Source organism: Urocampus carinirostris, chromosome 10, assembly GCF_059441175.1.
Source record: "Urocampus carinirostris isolate Australia breed hairy pipefish chromosome 10, RoL_Ucar_1.0, whole genome shotgun sequence".
Taxonomy (NCBI): domain Eukaryota; kingdom Metazoa; phylum Chordata; class Actinopteri; order Syngnathiformes; family Syngnathidae; genus Urocampus; species Urocampus carinirostris.
Genome location: NC_142358.1, coordinates 31,591,139 through 31,616,237, shown reverse-complemented (window position 1 = coordinate 31,616,237; position 25,099 = coordinate 31,591,139). Strand labels below are relative to the sequence as shown.

At 37.1% G+C, this 25,099-nt stretch overlaps 1 protein-coding gene across 5 annotated transcripts in view; it reads left to right on the top strand.

The window, feature by feature from the left end:
* Positions 1-23,273, top strand: part of golim4a (golgi integral membrane protein 4a) — a 28,147-nt gene extending 4,874 nt beyond the window's left edge. The window contains exons 2-16 of one of the 5 annotated variants that reach the window (XM_088345734.1): positions 10,167-10,241; positions 11,377-11,426; positions 11,577-11,630; positions 11,708-11,858; positions 12,397-12,479; positions 12,732-12,815; positions 13,931-14,113; positions 14,177-14,449; positions 15,743-16,005; positions 17,861-17,913; positions 18,003-18,055; positions 18,195-18,404; positions 19,675-19,743; positions 21,175-21,270; positions 22,480-23,273. In XM_088345734.1, coding sequence (XP_088201860.1) covers positions 10,167-10,241; positions 11,377-11,426; positions 11,577-11,630; positions 11,708-11,858; positions 12,397-12,479; positions 12,732-12,815; positions 13,931-14,113; positions 14,177-14,449; positions 15,743-16,005; positions 17,861-17,913; positions 18,003-18,055; positions 18,195-18,404; positions 19,675-19,743; positions 21,175-21,270; positions 22,480-22,599 — 1,817 coding nt within the window. In that variant the 3' untranslated portion in view covers positions 22,600-23,273. Of the gene's footprint in view, positions 1-10,166; positions 10,242-11,376; positions 11,427-11,576; positions 11,631-11,707; positions 11,859-12,396; positions 12,480-12,731; positions 12,816-13,930; positions 14,114-14,176; positions 14,450-15,739; positions 16,027-17,860; positions 17,914-18,002; positions 18,056-18,194; positions 18,405-19,674; positions 19,744-21,174; positions 21,271-22,479 lie in introns of all 5 variants that reach the window. The other 4 variants (XM_088345732.1, XM_088345733.1, XM_088345731.1 and 1 more) reach the window with 4 other exon arrangements.
* The last annotated feature ends 1,826 nt before the right edge of the window (positions 23,274-25,099 follow it).

Below are 25,099 nucleotides of genomic sequence, written 5' to 3'. Positions count from 1 at the left end.
TACTTACATGCTACAAGTTAAACACACAAAATCATTCAAAATTAAATTCCGACTCTTAAGGTTTGAGAATTACGGCACACAAAAACTGAAGTTTGATTGAAGTACAATCACATTTATTTGTATAGCTCTTAATCACGAAGTCTCAAGGGCTGCACAGGCCACATTTACAAAACGTGAAACCTACAGTTCCATTTTGGTTGTGTTTTATAAATTATATGAGTAAAACACAACTTGACCATTTCTCAACCAATTTTTACCATAAATTCAGAACATGCTTTATTTTTATTTTTTGTTTCTCATGTGACAACCACAAAGCAACACTTTGACATGTGCATTGTGCATTTTAAATTATACTTGCAGATCTGTGTTTCCTAGAATGCATTGTTTTCTGTGTTGTGTTAATTAACAAGTTCACAGGTTTTTGATCTTTGTCATTAGCTCTACAATAGATGTGTTAATGCTATTTAATACAATTCCGGTTCTCTGAATCTGATCCATTACTATATACATTGCCCTATGTTTTAAAGTCCATGTAAAACATATTTTCCTTTTCAAACAATTTCAGAACACAGGAAATCACGTTATTGGCTAAAATTCTTTATTCCATTGTTGGCTACTAGCTTTTGCTTAGCCCCAACACAGAGGTCTGATATACAAAAGTTTTCAAACACTAAATTATGTGAGCGCACAACTGTTTTTGTTTTTTTTAAATAGATTTATATTAACATGTTAGTTTAAAAGTTTTAGTCGTTTAAAAAAATCAATACATGGGGCAATGTATAGGAAATTGTTTTTAATTCTGCCCCCTAGTTACCAGTGGCTAATTGTGTCACATGTGTCTGTTAAATTCATGTTGCATTGCTTTTTAATAGAATGTTTTGATTCTCAAAACGTTTTGAGGCTTCCGGTAGTGTTTGAAGACTCCACCTCCCAGGTCAATTGTTTATTTTCACTTTTCCAAAACAGTACTCACCATATTTTCATGACCACAAGGCGCACCACACTTGTTACACAGAATGACAATACAAGGAAATTATTATTATTATTATTAAAAGGCGTAGTCTCAATTACGTGTGCTATTGTAGTATTTGTCGCACACCTGAAGAAACACTTCACCCTTTAATGTTTTTATTTTGTCCTCTCCTACATCCCCGTAAATCGACAACTCACACACACTCACACAATTGTGCCTATGTAAAAGTAGAGTCAGGGCAATACTGAATTTGGTTTATTTAGTATTGAGCGCAAAGTATTACTTTTCTTAATCAACAATAGGTGTGGGCATCCTAAATAAACACTGATAAAACAAGCACAGAAATACAACGTGAACAAAACATGTTTTACTGGTTATCGTCATTCATTCAAACCCTTCGAAGTTGTTAGTTTCTGTTCATGAACTGAACAGCTGTGGTAAATCAAACGCCCCATGTCCACTTTCTCTACTGTCAGTCATTTTCCGTGTCCTTTGTAGTGATGCCGAACATAAGCTTGTAGATAATGCTTGCAGATTGTGTTAAATGTGTGCATGGCTTGAGATTGTCATGCTTCAAATCATGTTTTTGTTTCCTGATGATCTGCAAAATGCATATCATACAAACTCGCACTTTTTTAAACATACATATAGCGATATAAATAGCACATATTGATACACATATTCTCCTTATTGGACATACGGAGAGACGTACTCTTGTACACACTCTTTAACAAACGTATTGTTCACACACTTGAACCTTCCCTCAGAGTTTCATGGGTTCCTACTCCACAACACACACTCTGGGCTTCCCACACGCTAGGGCGCGCCACTCATCTTGAACAAATTTATTTTCGATTGTTCTCGATTGTTCTCAGCTCAGGGATGCTGCTGGAAATGTGAATTTCCCTTCGGGGATGAACAAAGTATCTATCTATCTATCTATCTATCTATCTACTTTAATGAGTGCCTTACAGTCACAAAAATACAGGACTTGACGGGAAAAAAAGTTGAGTTCCAGGTCCTTAATGGCGTGACACTGGATGACTTAATCTATTGATGGATTGTATGATAACCAAGCAAACAGTCTAGGGTTTAACTTGTGCAAACTGCTGAAATAAATAAAACTATAATAAGGCTGTAAAACTGCATGGACCAACATTAGTGAACTTCAGGTGGCCTGTTGCAGTTCAATAGCTACAGGCTATTTGGTAACCAATGGTATTGATCGGTGGTACTGCTCATTAACTGACCATGCATATGGACAAACGTGGACAGAGTTGACTCATATGTGTGAGATATCAGTAATTTGATATCTTTTCGTTCTGCTAGAAAATAAAACCCATCATCTGTAAACTATTCATGTCAGACAGAAATAATTATGGACAAAATGCTTTTTGGTAATTTACTTTTGACCTTGATTTTAGTTTGTTAGGTATTTAATTTGTCGTTCTATCAATATAACAGAACATTTTGTTGACATATATTGTCAGCAAAACTGTTGTCTGTCGTTGCCATATTTCAACCTTCAACTCGCTTTTTTTCTGTTATGAAGGAGTTGTTTTTTTCAACTTCAATGAGAATATTTATATGTATTTTTATACTATAAATATTTTGCTCTGATGTGGTTTGTTTTATTTTCCATTTCAAGACAAAAGCCAAGTTTTCACCCTTTTTACAAATTGGCAATTTGCCACAAGCTCCCAAACTGAAAGCTTAATGGATCGTTATGTCCATTAGGCCAACTCCAGTAGTAGCCTCACTTCATTGATGGGGTTTAAAATGGGTCAGTTGATGCCAAGAGGCATCTCATCCACTTTTATTGACACCTTTGTTCCAATATAGAATGATTAATAGCTGAAAATAATATTTTTCACATACTTGTGAATTATTATGACAGTAACCAACACCTTTCCCTACGTACTGTATTTTCTGCACGATAAGGTGCACCTGCCAAAAGTAGTTTTTTTGTCTTATATTTTCCATACATAAGGCGCACCGGTCTATAAGGCGCGACAGTCGGAACGTCAACAAAACAGTCACAGTTTAGCCAAACTTATTAACCCCTTAACATTCCGACGGCTCGCAAAAAAGCAAATACGTGTCTTAGACACGTACGGACACAGTGTCAATGTGTACAATGTCACCAATCACTCAAATGCGTCGTTCCACATATCATTAGGAAGGTTAAACTCTTGGAATTCAAGGAATGCCAACCATTTCTTAGTTTCTATTTTCTTTTTCGCTCGCAACTTTACTGTGCATATGACAATAAACACTTGGAATTGAATTCAATTTAAAAATAGACTCATCACAGAAACATCAAGATCAGACTGAAACAAGATACTGGAAAAATATAAAGCCGGGGTAGCTCATCAAAGTCGTCTTGCAGCCATCACGTTCAATAATAATATGCAACCATGGTCCTCTTACATCCGTGAGTGTAGTAAACTCAACCGTGTAAAATATTTACATACTCCAAAACACGCAATAATGCCGCCAAAAAAGAAATTAGACGAATAAGGATCTCTGCATTGATGGACGTTGCTTGTTGCTAGCTGTCTGTTTAGCCCCATAATTCCTTGTCACAGAAACAGAGTACTGTAGTAAAAAAATGTTTTCTCCATGCTGTAGTGCAACCAAACTTGTGATTCACATTGTTTTTGGCCAATTGCAGGCTTTGTTTTGCCCCGCTTTAGCTTGTAAATGCTAAAAAGGACCCGCCTCCTTTACCTCCAAATAACTTTAGCCATTCGAATGGTTGACACATTGGTTAGGAAATGAAATGCCGGTGTATATATATGTCCCAGCATACGGAGGAAAATCTAGTTGGCGGCGGCTTGCCTTCGTTGCGAGACCTTGTGACTCAATATTGATCCAAATATGAGGTGCACTGTATTATAAGGTGGATTGTCAGCTTTTGAAAAAAAAAAAAAAAAAAAAAACTCTTTTAGGTGCGCCTTATAGTATGGAAAATACGGTAGTTGTTAAAAGTGTCTTGATAAGCGGTGGACTTCATTTATCATGCTGCACGTGTAGTTTTCCTCATCCGGGATATTTTGGTGGCTAAAAGAATTGTGGATGATGAATGATACAAGCAGCTGGCTTACAACCAAAAAAAAAAGCATTTTCATTTCTGCCCCGTGGACGAAATTGAAGTGTTTTTATCCGTCCAGGTTTAGTGCAACTCCATGCTTCCGGCACGCCAAGTTCGAGCACAACTTGCAAATATACATCATGCAGAAATTGAGTTCACCTTTGGAGTTAGGCGCAAAGTGCTTTACAAATAAATTTGATTTGATTAATGCATTGATATTCAAATTGTAAAATTGATCATCCAACACATGCTTGTGTAAATTAATATTAACGAGTGTTCATTTTTATTAATTTGACCTTATATATAATTTTTTTGTGATAAATTAACAATCCATGAATGAACTTAAAAAAAAAATATATATCTTGTGTCCATGGAGATCATGAAATACATTTAACACTGAAACATTCAAGCAACCAGTGCTGACCTCTTCTTGCTGTGATTGACAGCATTTGGGCTGTTTGCCACCAGCCCACTCAACAGATCCAATCATCCCTCCATCTAAACCAGCAGACTTGCAAAGGTCATCTCCATAGAGCGCTGCCTTGTTTCACAGTCTGCTAATGCACTTTTATCAGCCCGTGTTGGAAATTAGTCTAAAATCTAGACAGTGATTGCTCATCCTCATGCACCTTTCAGAAGGCACTTTCCAGATGTATTTACAAGGGATGTGACTAAATTACATCGCAGTTTACATGGTTTATTTTTTTGGTATCTACCTAAAGCAAAATTGTGTCACTTCTCACACAGGTCAAAAGAACCACAGTATTACAAAATCCAAAACTCTTTTGTTATTAATATTAGTTATTGTAGCATGTTCTGCATTGATTCAAGCAGTACACTATAACAAAATAATCAATTTCAAAATGGTGATTCACGCAAAATGGAAAGCGCTGAGCTTCGCCATAATCACATATTATTTACAACGGAACAACGGTAATACATTCAAGTAGGGATTCTCAACTAGTATGCTTGCATCAGAACCCGTCAGGTGTGCTATCTTAAAGGTCACTGCAATTTCAGAATTGTTCCCCACAGGTATGCCGTATTTGTGTTTTTTTTAAAGTAAGGGACTATTCTCCTATCTGAAAAGGTGGCTGTAAACTGGTATGATTATAATGATCAGATCAGGAGATAGAATACGTAAATAATGTGTTCAACTAGCCCAGTGGTTCTTGATTATTTTCTGTCTCGCACCCCCTCTGAAGGAGAAATCTATTCGCGCCCCTTCAACTTTAATCCGAACCTTAAATAATCTAAACATAGCAAGCACACTGGTCTTTGCTCGTCTCCCTCCAAGGTCACAGTGAAGTGCTATGGGAGAAAAGTTTTGTTTGTCTCTTTACCCCATCTCTCTTTGCCTGTCCGTGCTCCCCCCAGACTCCCCAGGGTCCGTGTCACTATTTGAGAAGCCCTGAGCAAGCCTAACTAAGTTGGTGTTTAATCTTGCACAGAAAATTGTACCGCTGCTGTATAATTTCACTCATTTTAGGTGTTTATTTTACTAAAAAGGATTAAACTGTCAGATTGGATTACCTTAAATTCCGGACTATAAGCCGCTACTTTTTTCCCCAAACCTTCAACCCTGCGGCTTATTCAGTGATGCGGCCAATTTAAGTAATTTTTTTAACAGCCGCCAGCGGCGCTAGAGTACAAAAGGTAAGATTTAGACCGGTTGAATATATACGCCGAGGAAGACTGCAACTTCTTAGCTTGTGCACAAATTAAATTAGCGTAGACATATCCTCATCGTGCAAATTGCAAAAAGAAAGGCACATGAAGTAGCTTTCAAGCTAAAAGCTACCGAGCAGTCCGATAAAGAAGGAAACAGAGCTACTGCACGTAAACTTTACTTTGCGAGCGTGTTGCTAGCGTGTTTTTGAATAAGGGAGCGTGAGACAACGTCTATATGACAAAGTCTCTTTCCCATACCGGGGAAGACGACTTTGATGACGTCAGTTATAGGGAGGAAGATGAGGACGGTTTACCGTAGTTTCTACAAGTACGGTATGTTTTATTTCACAGACCCGTTTACTTTGTTGCGAGCGTGTTGCTAGTAGCGTTTTGCTACCCTTCACAGGCACGGTTTGGGATGAAAGTTATAATATTATAATTAAAGCTTTGAAAACTCTTTTTTTGTAAATATGTGTAACCGATGTATAATATGTATTTGCACCTGTATATTTTTGTAATTTATTTATTTGAGACACTTATTCTGATATGTTTTGCGAATTAAAAAAGAGGGGCGGAGCAAACGCGGGCTGACGGGAAGCGTGGTAAAGGTGAGTGAGACCTGTTCTCGCGGCGGACAATAGTAGATATATATTTTTCCCGTCCTTACCTTTGGAAATGTAGACTTTTTTTCCTTGGATTAGTTTCAACGGGTACCCGGACTCTGCAGGTCTGCATCAAACCTTAAGTACCGGTATCATTTTCTGTTCATTTTGCTGGCTGCGGTTTTTGGACTGTGTACTTTATATTCAGTTACAATCGCGGGACTTAAAGCCGGGTTTGGGCTAATTTTGTGATTGTGTTACATGTTTTAATGTGGGCGCTTGCGGCTTATATACAGGTGCGGCTTGTGTAAGTACAAAATCGATTTTCCTCTTAAAATGTGGTAGGTGCGGCTTATAATCGGGTGCGCGCTATAGTCCGGAATTTACGGTAGTTAATAATGTAGTACAATACAAAACATGTTTGTAAAATGGATTTACCTGTACTAACTCCTGAGCCAAGCCACTACAAATTATATTTTCTATTAACACCTTTAGATGAGAATAACTTTCCTCTAAACTTTACGTGAAATTGGAAAGCCTATCTTGACAATTCAAACTTTGAAAACAATTACACTAGAGGAGAGGATTGTTTTTGGGGAGGTGCTCAGAGATTATTTTTTTAATAGGACAGAAATTCCATGACTCAAAAAAGGTTAGTATAAGGACACAATCCTGTAATTGTGCTGCATGAGAAAAAAATATCATTGTTTCATGCCATCACATAAATGTTTTTTTTATCTATCTGCTATGTATATCACAGTAATATCAAAATTGCTATTTTCAAATTTCATATGTCACGTAGCCCTATTCTGCTTTCAATGCACTGTTGGGTGGTTCCTTGCCTTTATCAACTTATATCCCAAAAACAAAGCAATACAAAAAATAAACTTTTAATGACCAATAATTTGGTTTATAATGTTTCCTTGCATTTGTCCAATTGAAAATCACATGCATTATTGGCATATCAACATTTTAGAATATGTTATACTAAATAACGAATACCGTTTTTGTGGCTGTATTGATGCTTTTTGTAGTCTGCTGTACTACAACTCGCACCTCTTATTTTGCGTGGTTGTGTCCATGAACTGTGGAGAAGTTATCCTTTTGGTCAGAAAATCTGGGATATTCCCACAGAAGAAGTCTGTTTTATTTTTTTTTATTGTGTTTTGTTTTATACTCAATGGCTGTTGTGCTTCTTATCTACTAGTCATTTGCCCAAAACATTTTCAGGAATGTCTCATACTGTACTCAAAAACAAGGTGACAATCTGTTTAAAACTCTACAAATTTACAATACAATTGAAAATGAAAGCTGGGTTTGAAGAAAAAAGCAGAAGCTTATAATGGTTTTGTCCTTTTTGATTGTCTTGACACCTTTAAGACTATTAACTAAATATTCTGGTTTAGGATTTTTTGGGACACACGATCAAATCTCTTAAAAACTCAGTAAAGTCTTCTTTATTTCAATCTTTTTTTTTTTTTTTTAATTGTTTTTGTTTGTGCTCATATGAATTTTTATAAATGTACACAAATTATCAATGGCAGATGTCATATTTTTCACTGGATCAAATTTAATACTGTTTTGAATAGAAGGCAATACCTGCACCCAATGTTGAAGCCCTCGAGATGGAATTCATTTTCAAAACGTTCCAGGTAATCGATCCCCTTTGTGACTGACGTTGTCGTAAAGACTCCTCACATTGAAGTGGATAATTGAGAATATTCTTTTTGGAATCATGTGTTCATTTGATTGTGGGTCTGTGAAGCAGTGGTTTGTTTCATTATTTTTTTTCTTTTTTCTTTTTTTTTAGTTCTTGTAGAAATAATTTTCAGGCTTCAGTAATCTAGTATGATTCAAAAATGGTACCATAAAATTCAGACTATAAGGCGCACCTTATTATAAGCCACATCTAGTACATTTTTAAAGGAATATCCATTTTGTACATACACTGGGCGCACCTGATTATAAGTCGTTTGTGTCCACATTGTAACATGATATATTTACTAAAGAAAGACTACACTGAAATAGTTTTAAAAATATACAGTATCTTAACCCCTTAACGTTCCGTCGGCCTACCGGCGGGCCAACGGAGTTTTGATAAGCAAATATATGTCTGGACGATGTCACCAGTCACTGAAATGTCATGCAACATATAATTAGAAAGCGTCAATTCTTGGCATTCAATATATGATGAACATTTTAAAATATCCTGATCAGAGAAACATCACGATCAGTCTGAAACAAGAAACCAAAAACTATAAAGCTGAGGTAACTCACCAGTACCTTCTTGGGCCGTCTTCAACTTCTTTGAATGTCCACGAAAATGACTTTATTACATCAAGGACAATCAATAGAATCCAACTGTGTAAAATATTTACTCCAAGACACATGATAATACCAACAGATGAATACGAATCCGCCTTAAGTATTTCTACTTCGTTGGATGTTGCTTCTTGTAGTACGTCTGTTTCGCTACAATATTTCCGTTTACAAATAAACAGACTTGTAAAATTAATCCCAATATGGTCGTTAGCTCTTCCCTTTTAATTGACTCCTTTTCCATGATGAGGGTTTGTTCATGCTAGTTTTATCCATGCACAAAGCGCGAAGTTACCGTAAACTCCGGACTATAAGCCGCTTCTTTTTCCCCTAACTTTCAACCCTGCGGCTTATTCAGTGGTGCGGCCAATTTATGTGATTTTTCTTAAGGCGACGCTCTAGTGTTGCTACCATTAACTGCCCTGTCAAAGCTATATTATTATTATTATTATTATTAAAGCTTTGAAAACTCTCTCGGTGTACCGTCTTTCTTTGTAAATATGTGTAACCCGTGTATAATATGTATTTGCAACTGTATATTTTTGTAATGTATTCATTTGTATTTATTTTAGACACTTATTCTGATATGTTTTGCACGGGTGAACAAAAAATGAGGGGCGGAACAAACGCGGGGTGCCGCGTTTAAGTGGGGACCGCTAAAGGTGAGGGACAGACAAAGAAAGAAGAGGGGGTAAAAAGTTGGTTGAAAAAAAAGGAGTTGCGTGAGTAAATGTGTTCATCTGATATATTTTTCCCACCCTTACCTTTGGAAATATACACTTTTTTTCCTTGGATTACTTTCAATGGGACCCGGACTCTGCAGGTCTGCATCAAACCTTAAGTACCGGTTTCATTTTCCGTTCATTTTGCCGGCTGTGATTTTCGGACTGTGGAGATTAATGAAGGCCATTTAGTTTCAATCGCGGGACTTGAAGTCGGGTTTGGGTTAATTTTGTGTTTGTGTTACATGTTTGAATGTGGGCTCATGCGGCTTATCTACAGGTGCGGCTTGTGTATGTACAAAATCGGTTTTCCTCTTAAAATGCGGTGGGTGCGGCTTTTAATCGGGTGCGCTCTATAGTCCGGAATTTACGGTACATTACATTTGGTTCTTCCTCGACACATGTATTCCACCTGTCTCACCCATACTTTTACTGCTGGGGCACCCCTGCCACCCATCAGAGAGAACGCGTGAATCTGCTGCATTTGTGCATAAGCCACAGGGATGAAAGCTTCGGGGGCAAAAATTGCAGCTTGTAGTCTGAATTTTACGGTCATTTATTTCTTCTCCTTGCCCATTGAGAAGGACCTAAAAGAGCAGAGCAAAGAATGATATATCAATTGGGGCGGTTTATATCACAGAGCTCTTAGATGTCCTTCTCGTTTGAGATACGGAAGTTTGTCTTACCATTGATAAATTTGCTTACTTAAAATGCTTTTCTTAATCTCCTTTGCCTTATCACTGGGTTACAATGTTTTCCCTGTATTTATGTCTTCATATTTGCAGTGGTGTATGAGCATCGCTCAAGATTGGAGAAATCTCTACAAAAGGAGAGGCAGGAGCACAAAAAAGCCAAAGAAGGTCAGACGACAAAACAGTCATCCAGTACTTTTCATATTTCCATTCATGTACCCTTATTCTGCGTGGCACATTTTTGTTCCTTATATTTAAAAATTGTGACTATCTTTTAGTAGTATCTAATTTATGATTTCATCACTATATGAAACAAAAGATGGATAAAACAAAAACTACCTGGTTCCTCTACTTACGAATTTAATTTAGTTTGCGAGTAGATTCGTAACCTGAAAACTTCTTAAGTAGAGACGCATTTTTAATGTAAAAGAGCCATTGTGTTTCAAACCCCGCAAAAATTCTCTGATATATTTTTTCAACAACTTATAAAAGAGCATCAGAACATGAAGTAAATGCATGTTAAAACTGAATTACTGCACAATTAACAAAAAACGAGAGGCTTGTCATATAAAAAAACTAAGAATAAAGGAAATAATGAAATATTAATTGACCGTTTCTTGAAAATCTAATCCAATTACGTCTGCTTTGCCTGGCTTTTGACAATCCTTCGGAAGTGCATGAGACAGATGTAGCAATAGCCCGACTTGTCAACACTTATTCCGGGTGATTCTTCTCCAAAAATTCCGAGACTTCATAGATTTTTACTAAAATTTATTTAATTTGGGCTAATTGGACAATGCCTGCGTCTTTCTCCCCGCTATCTTACTGGAACCCCTCTTCCTCCTCATCTCTGAATTCTGAACTGTGACAGTGACACGAAAAGCATGCTGGAAGCACGCTTGCGCACTGGGTTGCCTGGCAGATTTTAAGGGATAGCCAGTCTGTTTATGTTCGGTGAACCCTTGATGCAGCTAATAGCAGCGCGTACTGTATTTTTGACATTGTATCTTGAAACGCCTTTTTAACTAAAGGCAATAGTTTCCCATTCAGGTACTTCGTAACCTGAAACTTTCGTATGCAGAGAGATGCCTCTGTATCATTTTACTAAGTGTAAGTGAAGACTTTTAATGTAGGTTTTGATGAAAACAATTTTAAATCACAAGCACCCCCTTAAATATTTTCATAGTGGAACTAATTTAAAAAAACACCTCAAAAGAGTAGATGACACTGACATGGTTAACATAAACATTATGTCGCATCTTTCAAAATCATTTGAAAAAATGTCTGTGTCATGTTTTTCCAGATTACTTGGTATATAAGCTTGAATCCCAACAGTCACTGAATAAGGAGAAGGTACTGAAGTTTCACTTTCCTCAATATCCATTTATGTGTGGTTTTTGTCTTCTTTTTATTGCTCAATGTGTGTGTTGTGTTTTACTAGCCGTCTTTTTGTAAGCCTCAACAATAAAGACAAGTGTGGTTTCTGTTTATGTTCTCTCTCAGCAAGATTCCAGCAACAAACTGGGCTCTCTACACGTGCAACATCAAATGCTCAAGGTTAGCGAAAATCATACACTGTTAATGTTCAATATGTCATAAGACAAATTCCTCATTTGTTGACACTTCTTTCTCAGAACCAGCACGAGGACCTGAAAAAGCAGTTTTATGATCTGCAGGACCAGCATCAGATGCAGGGAAACGATCACACTCGCCTGATAGATGAACACAAGGATCGCTATGAAAAAATGCAGCAGGTCAAAGATAGGGAGGTGGCCCAGCTTAAAGGTGCTGATGCTTATTTTGTAATTCTAAATTGAGATCGTTACTAGAACTGTATTGTACCGTCATACAAAGCGACTCACAATTGTAATATTTGTTTTTTGTCTCCATCTTCTGGTTCTCCTCAAAAATACATGTACTCAGGAACTATAAGCACTAGTGACGTTTATACTGTTCAGAGTCCATTATCTGAAATGGTTTTGTAGATTTTTTTCCCCCTGCATATTCTCTCCTGGGTATTGATTTCCTTTCTAAAAATGTAAGCAAAAATGCTGAGCTGTTGTGTGCTTGAAGGGTTGTTGACTAGACAAGGTTGTACAGCCTCTCTGATTTAAATTTAAATGTGAACAATTCCTAATCATCTAGAACCTAATGAGAGAAAGTGAACGACAAAATGGATGTATTGAGGTTTTACATGATTATGCCTCACATTTAACAAATGCAAATTTCATTTTAATTTTCTGATATTTTGAACATAAAGTAATTTATCTAAAATCATAACTTTAAGCAAGCAAATCTAAGTTTTTACTTTTTGTACCTGCAGACACCATGATTAACCTCAGAGAGGAAAATAGGCAGCTAAGGAAAGCCCACCATGACATTCACATGCAACTGCAAGATGCTCAGGTATGTTTTGCTCAGACTTATAGCTTCCTCTTTCATTTTCTGTTAGATATAGTACAGAAAATATTGTAGTTTACAATGCAATGTCAAAAAAATGTGCTAAAAATGGATAAAAATGACTCTCATGCAAAAATTAAACGAAAATAGTTATATCAGTTATACATTGCCTTGAATTGTGTTAAGTAAATATTCAACCTTTTAATGTTTATCTCTCTGTATCGCATGTATTGCATTACATTGCTCTATTGTGTTCAGGTGAGGCATCACGACTTAAAGACCGCCCATGATCAAATTGCACTGTCACTGGAAGACCACAAAAATGCGCTCGCTGCAGCTCAGGTGGTGTAACAGTTCATAAATTGTGACAAAATGACTGGAAATATGTTTGAAAACCTGACCTTTTGTCGTCTTTGATTGTGGTCCAAATTCACGCCATCACACATGCCCATGCTCACTAAGGCTTGATTTGTTAATGGCTCAATCGGATTGCTTACCCTTTTGCCCACCCATTTTGTCTTGTTTGTATTCATCCTTCCCACTCAATTGCTTTGGTCAGGCAAGTTTACAGAATTAGGAATTTACATCCTGCTTATCTTGTAATCGCTTTGCGCAGCATTAGTTGTTATATAACATGCGACAACTGTTAATTTGTTGTCTGTCTTTATTTGCATGTTTTTGTTGTTTTTATTTTTCACTTAACTGTAAATTTTTACATTGGAACTGGATTAGGGCCTGACCTGACCCGCCCTGCAGATATAAAAGCCCGAACCAGCCCAGGCCTAACCGTTTAACTTGATTTGAAAAACTGAGCCGACGCAAACCTGAATTTTCAAATTTTATCGGTGAGGAATCGAGAGGAGGAAGGGGGACATTGGGTCGACTCTCAGCCCCCAGCCCCTCCCACTAAACTGGATACAACAGTAAACTATAGTGTTTAACTTGCAAAAGAAAGCCTCCAGACGAGTACTGCGCGTCAGTCTTATTTATTTTTCAATATCAAGGCAAACTCCTCTCAATGCTGCCTATTGTCTATTTCTTGTCTCACTGTGCCTTCTATAGAAATTTAGCTTCCATAACACAACATAAAGACACAAAATTGGTTCATTACCTGCCACTATTGGATGACCATGGTACTCCTAGGGCCTTCCTGACCTAATTTTGTGAAAGGTAGCTTGTGTCCCATACAACTTCGTCTCCCTCTATATTTTGTGGTGGAATGAGACTTTATATGCCTCCTCATTTGGACATTGCTAGAGTAAATGGCAAAATGAAGACAAAGGGAGTTTGGGATTTGGCTTTAGTCTTGAAATCTTAGCAGACATAAAATTAACCTTTGATCATTTTGATGTACATGTAGCTGATTATGAAATGTCAATCAACTATTTTTACTACAATACCAACATTTTTTTAACGTGCCGCTTTTATGTCTGGTGGTTGGGTGCTCCGTATCGTAGGTACAAGTTAATGAATACAAAGAGCTAAAGGAGTCTCTTAACAAGCAACCAACCATGAGACAGCCTGTGCAAAACACTGTGCTCCACCAACCGGATCCTAAGTCCCAGCAGGCCTTTGTGTTGGGGCAGCCGCATAAGGATGAGCCAGTCATTAAAGACGATCACCATGATACTGCATCAAGGGTAATCCATGTCTTCTTTATTTTTATTTTAAATTAATTTTCTCACATCAACATTTCCTCTCAGCTGCATGATCAAGAAGAGGAGGCTCACTCCCAGCCCAAAGTCCAGTCCCACCCCCTCTTGTCAGACCAGGCTTTGTCAGAAAATGATGAAGAAGGAGATGCAGAGAGGAAAAGGGAGCTGGCTGAGGAGGAGATGGCCCAAGCGGGGCAGCCGCAAAAGCTTGAGGAGGAGGACCTAGATCAACAACAAGAGGAGCAAGAGGAAGAAGAGGACGAAGAGGAAAACGAGACAGAAATTAAGCAGCCAGATGAGAACGCTTTGGACAGTCAACATGTCAGGACAAGTTTATTTATCTAAACTTCATATATGAAAACTTGAACAGCATATTTTTTCGAAATACCAAATATGTGACCCCCTCTGCTGAAATTAGTTGCAAGTAGCAATTTTTCGCTACAGGCCGATATCTGAAGGAAAAAATACTGAGGAAAATCATGAAAGGAATCATACTTACATTTTTCGTTTAGTTTAGTTAGTTTCCGAATCCTCATAAATGGCGAAAGTAACAAAAACGGTGATCTAAGTTCAATATTTCTGATTTTAGTAAACGAAATTCAAATTATTTTCATGTGTGTTTCAATAAATAATGTGCTAAAATGGCTTTCAGTTTGGTCCACTTCTTTTTTATATATGTGTACAAATGCCTTAGTTATAATAAAACTGTAAAATGAGACTATCCCTTTAACTTTAAAAAAAACATTTGATACAAATAAAGGCTGTAATGCAAAACTAGTTCATTACAAAGCTTTGCCTCGCTGTGACTCATTTCGGTAGATCAGGTCACATTTATTTGTGTTTTACGTACATTGGGTGCAACGGGAATTGAACCCGGGGCACGGCGCCAACCTTTCAAGCTGAGAGCTACTTTTGGTTAACGATTAGTGCGAGCAGCTACTAGTTTGATATGCATTTCAAAAATAACATCTTGAATTATAACAACGTTGTTACTATGTTATTACCAGGTTACTCATTAGAAGTACAGTTGAATAGACTCAGTCAACCTCTAAAATAATAATTTTACTAGAAATTCACAATAACCCAGGATTGGTGAGCTATTTTTAGAACAGGTCCACGGGCACTTCAGCGGTCCTTGGGGTGCTACACATTGGAGACCCCTATTCTAGACCATTAGTGATACAGATGACATACGAAAAGGCATTAGATATCTCATTATCACAGTTTTTTATTAAAGAACAGAGAAAACAGAAAGTTGTCCTGAAAGATATAAATTAACGCAAAAAAAAAAACGACAAGAGAAACAACTCTGGTATATCTGATGATGAATCGGACTTAAATAAATGCGTTGTAAAATTTATGTTGGTAGTGTATTCATAGTTTACGTTGCCAATAAATGATTTTAATCAACATTTGTCACTTACAATTCTCAATTTTTGTGATGACAAAAAGTGAAACAAAATATAGCGAGTTTTAATCACAAATTAGTGGGGCACAGTACACATGAGTGTGCGTTATAATTACTGTAACCAAATATGCAAAACTAAATATGTTGAATATAGATCGTCCGTTCATTTTACATGAAATAAATACTATTTATTTGCTTTCCAGAAGGGTTTCCAACCCAGACATCAGTCACATGATCAGGAAGAGGGTGTGAAAACGGCTTACGAGCAGCAGCAGGAGCAGCAGCGCCTGGAGGCTCAGAAGGCCCAAGAGCGCCGGCTGATCCAGATGCGACAAGACTCTATGCAAACCCAGAGAGAAAGGATAAAGAGGGAGAGAGAGGCAAAGATGAAGAAGGAGCAGGAGAGGGAGACGATTCAGCATCAAGAGGCTGACAGACGGGAGAAGCTGCTAAGAGAGGATCACCAAAGGTCAGATGACATCGCATTCAGGTATGCTGTTGAAAAATTGAGGGCAACGTGTAGTAAAAGAGGTAAAATCAGATATTTGTCTCATTAAGACTTTATATTTCTTTATTTTGATTTTTTTTTTGTCAAATCAGAAAATACCACTTAAAATTTAGAAAAATATGCAGATGACTGCTCATTTTAAAGGGACAGTGTGTATTATTTTACCATTAGCTGTTGCTGTATAGGGCAAATTCAAGTGCTTTAATAAACAATAACATTAAAATACTATAAATCAAATAAATAAATTAAGAACACAACAATATAAATGTATTTGCACTGTGCACACAACACAGTAAAAAAAGCCTTCCTATATATGTATGTAGGGATTTTTCTATTCTTAATTTTGAGAATCGTTAGGATTGAAACTAATTATTCTTTACTGCAATCAGTAAACGAATTTGCCTCTAGGTGTTGCTTGTGCTCCACCATAAATCGTTTTTTTTTATCTAAAGGATGCTAGAATTTCTTACACTGATAAAAATTAAACTGTTATTACTTGAGTTTGATGGTAATAATCACACAATTTACTAACACAGATAATTTAAGATATGAAAAAGGGAGGGGGGTTGAAGCACCGGAGATTATGGGAGTTTTTCGACTGCTGAAAGTTACTAGCACAAAAAGAAAGTTTCCCGCTATAATGCTACTACCCTCCCCTGATCTAAAACCCTCATGTAGGCAAGGAAAAACTCAAAAACCTTAGCATGAGGAGAATGAAGAAACCTTGGGAAGGAGTGGCACCAAACTAACATATTTTCATTAGCAATACTGTTTCCCCCCCCATTTAATACATGTTATCATTATGTTTTTAACGTTTTTTTTTTGGGCGAGCAGGATGAAAATGCCTAAAATGTGGCATGTAGGTTTAATAGCTCTTTTTTTTAACCATTTAATACATATTATCATTGTATTTTAATCTTCCATTTCACTTAACTCATATTCAATTACCACAATATGCCGTGTTTACACTAGTAGAGGGCCATAGAATATAATATTGCAAGGGAATTCTTCCGGTCGACTTCCACTTTAATGGTAAAAGTAAGTGGTAAACTAATAATTTTTGTATGGCTATTTTTACATTCAGCAAAAAAAGGCTGTGTTATGTTTTAAAAACTACCCTGACTATATTTAGAAATGAAAAAGCTACCATACTGTGATTTAGGTCCTAAATTAATGGTCTCAGCTCTGTTAGCTCTCAATTTGTCTTTGAGGAAGGTAAAATATATTTTCATGACATTTGATAGAACCAAATTTAACAATTGCCAACAATAAAGGTAATGTTATTGTACTGCAATCTTTACACGTTTTTTTTTTCAGACATCAACCAATTACTGCGCCCCTTATCCCTCCCCCCATGACCACTTATAGCCAAACAAGTGAAAAAAAATTCTTAGAATCAGTAAATTTAAGATTATATTTTAAATTATTTGAATTGTTTTGTAAAAATATTTTAAATAAATTAATTATTATTATGAGGATTAATATAGTTGCTTTAAAAGTTATTTTCTTTCAAGAAATTTGTTAAATATGAACTTTAAAGAAATGGCAAATAAATGCTATTTCTGATCATTTTGCTAATTTAAGTTTTTTCTTATTCTACTGTAAAAACAACTTAAAATAAAAACAATATTTTAAATGGACAATATTTAAAACTCTTTCTGCTAGTGACTGTATGCCTGCAGCAAATATATAAAGTTCCAAATAAGTTGGCAACAAATATTTTTTTTCCTGCACATTACACTTTAAATTGAAATTTGCTATTTGTAAAACATTTTTGCAGCTTTGAGTTCAGCGCCTTGTTATTTGTGTTTCTCAGGAGGAAGACTGAGTATGAAAACATGGATCAAAATTACCCCGACAAAAAAGAAGGTAAAACTGAGCAACCATTCGTGCCATACAAGTTTATGAAACGTCTTCAAAGGAATTTATTCGTTTCATTATTTGGGTTTTTTTCACAGCGAAACATTCTCTCTTGTTGCATGGTGAAATGAGGGTTCCGCCACATCAGCAGGTACTTGTCCTTTTTTAAAAATCTGCAGACCCACTTAAGTTTTTGGAACCATCATCAATATTTATAATACAAAAGTATCATCCTTAGTAAAATTGCACCAGATTGTCACAGGATAAAACACTTTAACTCTCGACCGCAGGGCGCGGGCGAGGTGGATCCTGAAAATGACCCCAACAATCAGGGCGAGGACGAGTTCGAAGAAGCAGATGAAGACCAGTCACATCACCATGTTGGCGATGACGATGTAGTGGAAGGTGAAGAAGATGAGGAAGAGGAACCGGCAGCACGAGCCCAGCATGCAGACTCTCATCAAGGACCCCAACATCGTGCTACGGAAGACGAGCTGGTTGTAAGTGGACACACTTGTTTTGGTTTACCATGAAAATGCTGATGTGTAAGTGCCAACATAATGTGGATGACATTGATCCATGTGTCAGTGGGCGGCAATCTTTTCTATCCCCCTCACAATGTTTTCTCGGCCCGGCCATGTTTTTTAACAACTTTGTCTAAAACGATAATAACAACAAATATAGCATTTATAATAAAATCAACATTGATAATTTTGATCGTAAATTCACTGTCTAGTCATGTGAAATTTGATATGTCGTCGTAACATAACACCAAAATCACATTCATTCCCTTTCAAACCGCATATCCTAGCAAAAGTCGCAAGAGTGCTAGCCCCATCCAAGCCATCTTTTGGGTATGTTAGAGGAAACGAGTGTCCGAGGGTACAGGGAGAACATGCAAACTCTGCACAAGGTGACAGTAGCTAGAATAGAAATGTGAATTGAACGTGTTAAACTCTGGTCACAATTGTAAAATTTAAAGCAAAAACATGTTGTCGATCCACATGTCAAGTAATAGAAAAATACGAACTCACCAAACGAACCAACCCTGCGAAAAGTTTATTGGTGCTATTTGGTTTTCTTGAATTTGGGATCCATGCATCGTCCAGCTCCGTTGCCAAATGTTTTTACTTACCGGCAGTTTTGTTAACAATCTTTCTAGCATGACGTAGTGGGCCGCAGTTGACCATTCTCCAAGCTGATTGTCTATAAGCGCAAAAGTTTAGTTCAATTCATCCTTTTCTGCATCTTCTGTGGGTGGTTATCCTTGTTTACGACATGTCAGTTGCACTGACCAACAGGCAACTGCGCCCGCCCGTGTAAACCACATTGATTTTAATTTGAAACATCTAGTTTAAAGCCTCTGTTCAAGTTCAGTCTGAATCATAGCAGTGTCAGTTAAAACACAACTGGTGAAATATAATAGAAGTTATTATTTTCTTTCTGTGCGGCCCAATACTGGTCCACAGCCCGGTGGTTGCCAACTACTGCCATATGTCATGAAGTCTTAAAAGGCATTGAATTCATTAGTTTAAAAATAAGGCCTTAATTGGCATTAAATGTCTTAAATCCTATTTGGGAAAGTCTTAAATATGTGAACACAAAAGATTTCTATTTGTTTAAGAAGATTTAGTAACATTTATCAATTGTATGCAAGAAATATTTTTTTGGGATCACTAGCTCTTAAATTTGATTTCAAAAGTCTTTAAAAGTCTTGAGTTTAACTTGCCTGAAGTTGTCATGTTAGCAAGCATGCTTGTATTTGTCTAGATTGCTGGAAATCCGGATCAGCAGGAGGACAATCTGGATGACCAGTATCAGGAAGAAGCTGAGGAAGAGGTGTGTAACGATTTGTTGCGTAACGTCTACTGTATAATCAAGATAAATGGGCATTCTTGCGAATGAATATTTTTGTAAAGGCAATATAAAGTGTCCATGGCAACAAGTAGGGTGCTTAGGTTAGTTTTCACAACTTTGTGGGAGTCAAACAATAGATGAAAGTACTAAAGTCATTTCAAGATATTCCCTGGCGCCAAGACGCAGAAAGATCAACAATCACCTAAATTCTTCTCTCAAATCATTTAAACAACCGAAGTCCTCAAGACCAGATAACTTTGTAGAAGTCCTCCCCTAAGCTCTTTTTATTTAACCTTCTAGGTTACAAAAAGCAGTTTAGCCCATAAGGGTGTGGATATCAATGAACAGCAACACAATTGCCCAATAGAGACAATGATGCAAACAGTGCTTAATAGTCAAAATAACTAACAATAGTTAGTGATACGAGTCAAAATAATGAACAACCCTAGCATCTTATGTGATCTCTGTTGCAGGTGTCCAATAGTAATAACTAAAAAATGTGCTTTTAAAGCTTATCACTGCATATTTTTAAAATATTGATACCGACAGCTCACGATTAAAGTGATCCGTTCATCAGCAGGCTCTGCAATTAGGCTTAAAATTACTATTATCTGATTCAGGTGTTTTAAAGGAAGTAAACATTAAAAACATGTAGGATTGTTTAATAAATAAGGAAAACAGACTTCTGGAAAGTACAGTGTGTCAAATGCCGCCGTCAGAAAATTTTTGCTCCTGTTAATTATTATTTTGGTTTCATTTTTGACCCCAAAAAACCCATATAGATATAGTAAAAAATGTGCATATTATGTTGCCTCTTTTAATCTTTTTTTTTTTTTTTGTTATACTTAAACACAAAAAAAGTTAGAACATAGTAAATATGTATTTTGTTCCACTGGCAGATAAGAAGTCTCATGTCAATGATGGTTTTGTTCATGTTTTTTTGTCACAAAAAAATATAGAAATATTGTTAAACTTTAAAAACAGGTGAAACATCTATTAGATTCCAAAATTGAAAACTCCGATTACCTCCGAAGCCCAGGTAACCACCAACAATAAGAAAACTTTTTTTTTTTTCTTTCCAATTTAGGCAACCTGATAATTTAATCTCAAACATCTGGTGCTGGACTAAATTTTACACACGACAGACAGTTTGCCCCAAGAATAAAAAACAAAGCTGAAAACACTGCTATAATGTACTAAAATAACTCTTGAGCTTGATCCTAAACCTTTAAAAGCAAAATTAACCTGACCAAACTTACAAAACATTTGATCTAATCGTCCAAGTGGTGTCCGACCAAATGCCCGTGCTGAATAGTGCCAAGTACAGCACCCGCTTGCCATGAACTGGTTTATGTTTACATATTCATGAAGGCTCCTGCGTGACTTGGTTATGTCATGCCTCTGACCTTGAAGGCTCAGGATGACATTGCCGGAGGGGGGAAGAAAGAGAGGGAAGAGCAAGTGGAAGAGGATGGAGAGGAGGTTTACAATGAGGAGAATGTAGAACAGGTGGGTGAATAGGGTTCACTTTTAATGAACTCTATGGCTGTAGATCAAGCATGGTGTAGTAGTCTTAAAATACTTAAAAATGTGACTGACCAAATACTTGAGGCAATGAGACCCATTTTTTCTTCATTTTATACAAAACAATCCAATTGTTTGGGTTGTTCAAAGCAAACTAACCCGTAGTTCTCTAAAAGTAATTAGTTCCAAAAAAAAAAAAATGAATAAACAATTCCAGCAAATTTAATTTGTTCTAGGGGTAACTTAGTAACCTGAAAATTTCGTTACCAGGGAATTATTTGGTGGTTGGCAGAAACTGACTCCAACTAAAATGTGTTGTTTTAGTTTTTTTTGTTCAACAGAATAAAAAAAAATGTTTAAATTGAACCAAATTTGGGAGCTGTTTATACCATAATTCATTTTGTTTACAACAGCCCAAACAATTGGGTGGTTTTATGTAAAATGATCCAGAACAAAATGGTTCTAATCAACCCAAGTATTTGTTTTGACCCATGTTTTTATACTATACTAAACATCCTGGGTTATTTGTTTTTGAACAACCCAAACAACTGGGTCATTTTGTGTAATATTACCCAGAAAAAATGGGTCAAATTGACCCAAATATTGGGTTGGTCCGAATGTTTGACCCAAGTGTTTTTGAGCGTATGCTAAGCACTCGAAATTATTTTGTTCTAAACCACCCAAACACTTGTGTCGTTTTCTGTTCAATTGTACCAAAAATGCATCAAATTGACCCAAGTATTGGGTTGGTCTCATTTTTGACCCAAGTGTTTATAGCAAACGATCCGGCTCATTTTCTTTTGAGCAACCAATTGGCTAGTTTTGTGTAAGCAATCCCAAAAAATTGGTTTAATTGACCCAAATTTTGGAATGAACCCATTTTTGACCCAAGTGTTTTTAGAGTGTATAATAAACAGTCTGGAAAATTTGGTTTTGATCCACCCAAACAATTGAGTTGTTTGTGTAAAACAGCCTAGAAAAACGGGTCTTATGAACCAACATATTGGGTTGGTTGTTGTGTTTTTAGCTTAAACTAAACAGTTTGGGTCATTTAGTTTTGAACAACCCTAGCAAAACTGACCCAAAATGTTAAGTCTAAATTGTGACCTAAGAGTTTTTAGTGTGCATTTTTGGGCTTCGTCACTGTCTGTTGTTCCTGTCTAATGATTTTCAAATGCATTTCACTCTATGTAGGAACCACACAAGGAGGAGGCCAACGGTAAAGAACCTGATGAAGAGAATTACGAGGAAGATGAAGTTGAGGAAGAGGGGCCCGGTCGAGAGAAGGGAACCGTCCGGCGAGCCGAAATGTGAAATCTGAAATAAAACTGGAAGGTTCTTCCTCCTCTGTTGAAACTAAAGGAAACCAACAGCCATCCAGTCAAGACTCAAGGAAGGACCATTGGGTGCAATGGTCTGGAAGTAGCTAAGGTTTTGCTGGAATGGATCCGGTTTCACTGTGCAATTAGACAGAATGTAATTGGTGCAGATGGTTTTACAATGATGTTTTTTGTTTTAGAGTCGTGCCTTTTGTTAAAAATCTGGAGAATATATTTTTAACAAGAAGGCTATAAACTCAAATGAAAAATGGTAGTCTGTATATAAAAGGCAAAGCGTATAATGCACATCTGGCATTCCAATCAATCACTCATTCTTTTATTTATTGTTGATTGATTGCGAGATCTTTGACAATCATGCGAGGTGCAACTAACTTTGCCACACCAAATCGTGCCTTTGCGTTCCGACGCCTCCATGTCGTTTTCGCATTTCCGAATGCGTAAACTAGGGAAAAGGAGAGCCCGCAGAATTCTGCCTTTCATGTTGTCCTTCAAAAATTCTCACGCAGTTTTCGTTACATTGTACGATAAAATGAATACTGTCTATTTGTATATTTCAAACTGCATTTTAAGCAATAGTGGGATTTTTTCTAACGAATCATGTTTTGTCAATGAAATGTTTTGTGTGAAATAAAGAGGATTTCTGTTAAATGTTGGCTTTGTAAATTGATTTCATTATACAGAGGAACTACACTGCCACAAATCCATTTCCCATAACCTTTTCCAACCACGAACTCTTGCAACACAATGAAAGATGCACCATTTGTCACAAGTTTGTGCACACCAGGGCCTTCCATCTACATGAAGTGACCAGACTCTTTAGCTGTATAATAAAGTTTCAAAACCCAGAGTATTCATCTGTAATCAAAAGATTTATAGCTTTGCGTAAGTGTGTCATGTTTCTGGACAGAGATTTATTTTGTTGCGTGTGCAAATAAAATGTCTATTATCGCGAAACCAACCAATCGTGGAACTTTATTTTGAAAAACTAACAGGAACTCAAACTGGTCACAAGACATGGCCCTGATGAGTGATATCGGTGGCATTTGAAAGCCCAGGCGCAAACGCCTCTTGAAATGAAATGAAATGATCTGCATTTATATAGCGCTTTTCAAGTCAATGACTTCCCAAAGCGTTTTACAATGTGCTCCACATTTCCCAATAGCGGCCTTGCAGCCATATAAGGCGCTAACCTGCTTATTGGGGGTATTAGGGGTTCAGTGTCTTACCCAAGGACACTTCGACATGTAACACGGACAAGCCGGGATTCGAACTGGGATCCCTTGATCCCAAGACGAGCGCTCTACCTCCTGAGCTACTGCCGCCCCAGTTTTTTTACAATCTTTTTGGACAGCGAGCCCAAAAGTGGGCCTTGTTGGCCTTTGCCCTCTGGGACAATGGGGACAAAGATGGCCGAGATCTCCGGCTCCTCGGCAATGAGGCCTGGCGCAACACAGTCCTGTGCCCAGGTTCTTACATGTTTCTCATTATCTTTCTTCATCAGCTGACAAAAACAAACACAATGGAGTCAACAAAGGGGATGGTGAGCCACGTTTGCACTATTTATGTATCTATTACTTTTGTTTTGGACTAATCAATCATTATCCAACTTCAAAATCAATCAGTTAAACGCTAAACTTACAACATATTGTGAAGATTGCTTCCTTCTTTGTACTAGAGACAAAATAGGCTATTTTAGGAAGTAATTCAGGTGTTAAATCATGAGCACCATTTGCTGGCTGAAGCTTTAACCACCAAAATAGTTTCGGAACCACATAAATATATTTTAATGCAATTTTCTCTACAATTATAATAGCAATATATCTGTATATGTGAATGCAAGTTTTTTTTAGAAATTAGTATTGTGGGAATATAATTAGGAATCACTATTTGGAACTAATGTGCCTGTGTTGGGAGCTGATCAGGGACTTTAAGGGGAACACCCATTCCCATACGGTTTGTTGTGAGATGCCAATGAGCTAGGATGTATGATTAAAGCATTATGAAAATATACTTTTGTCTTCTGAATCTTATTCATAGAATATTGTTACATGAGGAGCTTCCTCGGGAGCTGAGCACAACCTCTGTCCTGGCTCAGTACAGTCCAGGCTGTGCAACAAAAGTTGTAGCGGACGCTTCTTCAATTGGACTTGAAGTTCTGTCTGAGAAGCAACCATCACGTGAATGGCGCCCGGTTGACTTCATATTCTGCAGCATGACAGAAGCAGGGTGCAGATACAGACAAATTGAGAAAAACGTTCTCATACAGACCACAAGCCCCTTATTTTCCTGCTGAGCAGCAGAGCCTTTGATAACTTGCCCCTCATGTCTTGACCTTTAGGCTCCGATTGCTTCGATTCACCTACAACACTAGAGCAGGTCAAAGACTAGGAACCTTCCCGTGGTGTCCTGCGAAGGGCTCTCTCCCGGGGGAGCTTTATGAATCCAACTCAATCCACTCAGACTCGCTCTCTCTC